At 36.3% G+C, this 5989-nt stretch overlaps 1 protein-coding gene across 3 annotated transcripts; it reads right to left on the reverse strand.

Moving 5' to 3' along the window:
- Positions 1-604: 604 nt before the first annotated feature.
- On the reverse strand, positions 605-5719 carry LOC108466585 (actin-interacting protein 1-2). 3 transcript variants are annotated; one of them, XM_053024967.1, is made up of 7 exons: positions 5170-5719; positions 4859-5020; positions 3930-4116; positions 3095-3517; positions 2062-2469; positions 936-1225; positions 605-843 (listed from the first exon to the last, which is right to left on the reverse strand). In XM_053024967.1, the coding sequence occupies exons 1-6, from the start codon at positions 5706-5708 to the stop codon at positions 968-970; spliced, it is 1977 nt and encodes a 658-aa protein (XP_052880927.1). In that variant the 5' UTR covers positions 5709-5719; the 3' UTR covers positions 605-843; positions 936-967. The 3 variants fall into 3 exon arrangements, with proteins under 3 accessions (XP_052880927.1, XP_017622456.2, XP_017622455.2); XM_017766967.2 differs by having other exon boundaries at positions 922-1225; XM_017766966.2 differs by having other exon boundaries at positions 605-1225.
- Positions 5720-5989: the final 270 nt, after the last annotated feature.

Genomic DNA, 5989 nt, shown 5'->3' on the forward strand with positions numbered 1-5989 from the left:
CAACCGAGAAACCTTGGAGTTGCAATGAATATGGCTCGAGCTTTGGAACGTAAACAAAAAGTCTCTTCCAAGATGTTATCTCAAACCAATCTAAACTGGTCAGCTTCCCAAAACGCTAGTAGCACTTCAATTATTCCAACAACTAAGAGCTTTGCAAAGGAAGGAGGACAAACAACGAAACCAATGGGGAATAATAGCAAAATAGGTTCTTCCGCACCATTTATCAAGAGATTGACACGAGCAAAAATGGCAGAAAGAAGGGCTAAAGGATTGTGTTATAATTGTGACGAGTGTTACTCCATGGGACATAGATGTAAAAGACTATTTTGAATAGAAGTACCAGATATTGAAGATGAACAAGATGATGAGGTAGATGATCTTGAAATTTCTTTACATGCCATTAGAGGAACTTGCAATTCATCTACTATGCAACTAACACCAAACATAAGCAGAAAAAAATTATTAACATGATTCTAATCTCACAAGAAATGGCCCCAAACTGTACAAAGATGCTATAAGCAATAAAAAAAAAAGAGTAATGAATGATGAAAGAATTGTTGGAAGAGTGCCTCTAGGGCACATTTTAAGTGCTAATTAATATATATTTACGGAAACAGTTGACAACTTTATTCATCATTTTCAATGCATTGGATAAAGATATTTCTATATGGAGTAACCTTAAAAAAGTATCATTAGGGCACAATGCTCCCTCTTTACATCATGAATCCAGGTGAAAATATATATATGCAAACCTGTTTCACCAAAACCCTTGAAGCTGCTTACCTGCTCCTTTTTGCTTTCATTTTATTCTTTGGCACAAAATTTGAGAACGGAAATTGTGTCCTGAAATACAGTTATACAACTATCATGTGGTAACAAATGTAGATGTAGTAAGAAAGCAATGAATGTGGATTCACAAACTTTAAAGATTTAACCAGCATTATTCGTGTCTTATGCACTGCTTGCGTTATTGCTGCACTATCTTCCAGACACGAATGCAGGCGTCCTCCCCTGAACTAGCCACATTGCAGTCATCAATAAAAACCAAACCATAAACTCCACCAGGATGAGCATTCTTAACAGTTATGCGACTTGAAGCAGGTTTCCCAACTTCATATATGATTACACAAGTGTCTAGTGATCCTGTAGCCACCATAGTGCTATTAGGAGACCAAGCAAGGCAATTGATACGAGCTGTGTGGAACAACATGTTATTAAGCTTCACCTGCAAAACGATAAGGAAAACCATATTTTTAGCTACAAAGCAAAAGATGGTGGTTAATACATCCAGTCACACTTTATAAAAGCACTTTAAAGTATCCTGTTGTTCAAAATAATTAGAAACTTTGTTGGCCCATCCATGGCAACACACCTTATTTTTGTTTCTTGATTTGAAGTAAGCGGTAACAGAAATGTGCATAATGCTGCTCAAGATATCATAAACAAATTAAAACTAGTTTTATAATATCATATTCGGGCTGTAAGACAATGCAACATCAGAAAGCTGAGAGCTTTAGCAAGTTGCTTCATGCAATAAAACAGGTTTCTACCTAGCAGTTGATGCCAAAATCAAACACAAACAACCAGATAACTGAAGAAATGATCAAGTACTCCAAACATAATTAGCATTCCACTATCAGTCCTAAAAGAGACTCCGCAGACCCAGAACTATGGCCATGCCACAAGGGCTTTGGAGTAATGTAGCAAATGCAACTGAGAAACTAGAGGATGACCACAAAAAAGGCTGATTATCAAGGAGGAATGTCCCCGATTGAATAAAAATGATGGATCTGAATCCCATAATAATGTAGGACATTACTTTTGGGAAATATGTTTGAAGCATCCACTCTTGTTAAGGAGGAAGCCATCTCTGTTAACTGAATATGTATTGCCCGATTTACTTTTGACATCAAGGAAATGTCAAGCAATTAGATATAAGTAATGAACATAATGGTTGCTACCCCCCAAACATTACATCTCAAAGATGGGATGAATCAAGCTACCATCCAAGTTTTATTGGAAGGCTAGGACATATTAAAACTAATATGAAGTTCAAGCTACCTCTTTGGAGGTACGATCCCAAACAACTGCTTCGCGGTTTAGATCAGCAGAAGCAAACATGGAAAAATCTGGTGAATACCGTATTACGCTAATTGGACCTCTATGCTTCTCAAGGGTTGCTTCTTCTGTAAGAGAATCACCTGAGACAGAATATATATGCAACTTACCATCGTGGCCCCCCACAATTGCCTCACTTCCATCAGGTGCAATAACAGACGCTGTCACTGAAAATCCAAGGTTGATGTTTGAAAGTATTTGCATATCCTTAAGCAATACAACTCCAGAATCCAATGAAACGAAAGCCAGATCAGGGGAATTAATGGCCTGGCTCAAGTCCTTTGGTTGACTGCCAACATCTATATATTCTGCATCTCCAGCTTTATCTTGATCAAGAGAAATTCTCCATACCTGAAATTAACTGAGGACTTGTCAACAGAAGAAAAAACTAGTATTCAAGCTAGGTGCCGAGTGTTTGCAGCGAATATAAATCAATGAAATTACTTATCTAGATAGAGATGGTATCAATGTTGAACAATAAAAAGAATTTTACAGGTGACCCGTGTATGGATAGAGAAACTTTAAACATTCATCAAGATTACAACCATCATGCAGAAAAAGGAACCTTGATATTCTTCATATTGCCATAGAAGACAAGTGTTGCAATTTCTTTAAGATTGGGTACTGTATAGCTAGGAAGAAAGTAATCATTCTGATTATTATCAAACATAATCAACATCTTTTCAACAATGTTTAAAACTCTAGTTCTTATACAGCACATTGTTAGCAAATGCTTTAGAAAATATTCAAATCCTAGTCCCAAAGTTTCATCTGTTAATAATTATCTTGATCAGGTAAAATAAAATTTCATTTGAAAGCTATATTCCAAGTCCTTGATAAATGAACTTCATATGAAGAACAAAGTTGTCTTGACATTTTTCTCTGTTTAGTAGTGGATGAACTGAATAACAGAGATTATTAATGCATATTTTGTTAACAATAAAAAAATGCAATGTATTTTTTGGTATAAGTTCACCTTATCATCGTATCCAGATGTCATTATCTCCTCTTTTGTAGCAACCAAACATTTAATTTGAGAACTATCTTTCCTCTGTAATTTGCCACTGTGTCCAGTCCCTGGAGTCCATCGAAGGATAGATCCATCGAAGCTGCTGGATAGAATAATCTTTTCGTTGCTTTCGATTAAAGTTAATGTATTTACGTTCTTCATATGTCCAGACAAACATAATGGTTGTTTATCAGGATCACTAGCAGAGTATAAGTTAATTGTGCCAGAAAGGGAAACTGTAATGAGATGATCATTCTGCCACAGACATCCAACAAGCATGTCTTCCACTCCACCAGATCCAGAGCATTCCAACGTTTTACTTACTTTGCCAGTACCGTCCTCAAAAATCTCCCATATCTTGGCAGTCTTGTCAGCAGAAACAGTTAGTACCTGATTTCATCAATAAAATAAAGCGCAAATCAAATAGTTAGTAAGAAATCTCAAGCCAATAAGCCCAAAGGCTCCTAAATGAATAAGATGTTACGACCCTCCAAAAATATTATTATTCTGCTCCATTATCCGCAGCTTGTCTAACATCTCTAAGCCTAAATTCGGATAGTGGTCAAATATAAATTTCAAAGAGTTTGAAATTCTCGAAAAGAATACATGTAACTATACCCACAAATGCAATGGCATAAAACATGCATGCACATATGAATAATGAAACCAAGCCGAAGCTGTTAACTTGCATTTGGGTTAGAGAAGTTTCACAAAAGCGAGAGTAATGTCAGAAGCATAATTGCATTGACAGGGCATGGTCCTTATCAAAACAACTAAATAAAATACTCAACTAGATGCTTACATGTTTACCATCTCCACTCCAGCTAACAGCATAAATGCTACCTGTATGACCATCTTCACTGGACAACTGCCCCATTGTTTCGCCAGTCTTTGCATCATATATTATACCCTTCTTATCTGAGCTTACGCTAATTAGTTTGCTGCCATCTGGGGAAAATCTAATGCAGTTGACAAAATTTGCATGCTCCCTGCACATCATAAAACAATTCCTTGAATAACCCTAAAACTAACATAAATCTTAAGAACCAGTGGAATACTATTTTCCTAATGAAACTCATACTTTCCTAAGCAGTTGTGAAGTTAGACTGTTAAAGAAGTTAGCTGTTAAAAAGCTGTTAAAGAAGTTGGTTTGTTGAACAGATTAGCAGCTTTAATATCTTGTCTATAAATATAGACTCTTGTGTAGTTGGAAAGATAAGAGCAAGAAATACTCTTTTCATTTTTGTTAGTCTCTATTAAAATCAAACAGTGCACACTTTTCAGTTTAGGCAAATCTTAAGATTGAGTAGAAGATTATTCTCGAAATGAAGCGTTAAATAGTTATAACAAGTAGCAATGCATGTATCTGATTGATGCGGGTACTGAAAATGCATCTTTATTTACATCATTGACAAATTTAATTTATGTTCCTGAGACACCCCGGCCATAGCTTTTGTGACCGCCATAAAACATGCATGAACATATGAATAATGAAAGCAAGAACAAACCATCAATGAAATGTCTTCCTCACTAAGACCAAGGCATTCTACTTGAGAAATTTAGGGTTCGTCTGATTAGTTATTTTATTTTTTGTTTATCATTATTGTTCTCATATTTTTAATTGCTACTTTTGATTACTCATTTTCCACTAAGGGAAACGAAAAAGTAAAAATATCAGGTAAATGTAACGCCTAATAAATGATAAGAGCAATTGAAAACAGTATTATCTACCTGTGAGATAACTTGAACTTAAAGGGTGGACCTTCATAAAAATTCACCAAGAAATCTTCTCCACAACTTGCAATTCGAAATGGCCTCGTCGGTTTAAAATGACAGCTTAGCACCCTCTTCGAGTGGCCATCAAAGTCCCCCACTGTTGACCCCGAATCCCACCTTTAAATTCAACATCACAGAAACTCTAATAAAAATCTAACTATTTTCATATTCTCTTGATTTTACTCAAGCGACAGTCTTAGATTATGAAACAGAAATTGTACTATAAAAAAGAGAGGAATAGAAGAGGTAGAATAAGGAGTACTGACATAAAAGCGCGAACAAAGGACTTTCCTTTGCCATCGCCACAGGCAACGATCCTTAAGCCATCAGGGGACCACTGTAGATCATCGATCCGACCGGAAAGGACCTTGAACTCATTCTTCAAAACGAAGTCGTTATGAGTACCCCAGATTCGTATAATTCCAGAGACGTCAGCGGAGGCAATCCACTCGCCGTTGGGGGAGTAACGAGCGACAGTGACGGGATAGCTGTGATCTCCATAAACGGCGACGTGAAGAGGGCGGTCAAGGTAACGAATGAAAACGGATCTTGCGTTGCAGTAAAGGATGGAGTTGGTTTTGGGATCGCCGGAGATTAGAATTCCACGGCCTCGTTCCGTGGAAGGGGCGCAGGCATAGGTTTCAATGAGAGCCATTTGTGTGTGTGTGTGTGTGTGTGTGTGTGTGTGTGTGTGATTGGCAAAGAGACTGTTTTGGAGGATTTTAGTTGGAAGGAAAAGTGCGGGAATTGAGGTGGGAGCTTTTTGAACGAGTTGGTCGCTGATTTTGTTGTTTTTTTTAGACATTTGCTTCACTTCATCGTACGAAGTTGCCATTTTTAGTGTTTACATAATTCCTCGGTTTTTTTTATTTTTTATTTTAACTCCGAAAATATATATTATTTAGAATTTTTATTTTTAATTTGTATATGATTTTGGGTAAACTATGTAGTTGGTCATTCCATTTTTGTAAAATTTTATTTTGACATAGAAAACAAAAAGTTTGCAATACGGACATTGTTGGGCTTTTTTATCTATATATTATAAAATTAAAAAAATACTTAAATGGTATGTCAGATAGATTATTT

Source organism: Gossypium arboreum, chromosome 2, assembly GCF_025698485.1.
Source record: "Gossypium arboreum isolate Shixiya-1 chromosome 2, ASM2569848v2, whole genome shotgun sequence".
Taxonomy (NCBI): Eukaryota; Viridiplantae; Streptophyta; class Magnoliopsida; order Malvales; family Malvaceae; genus Gossypium; species Gossypium arboreum.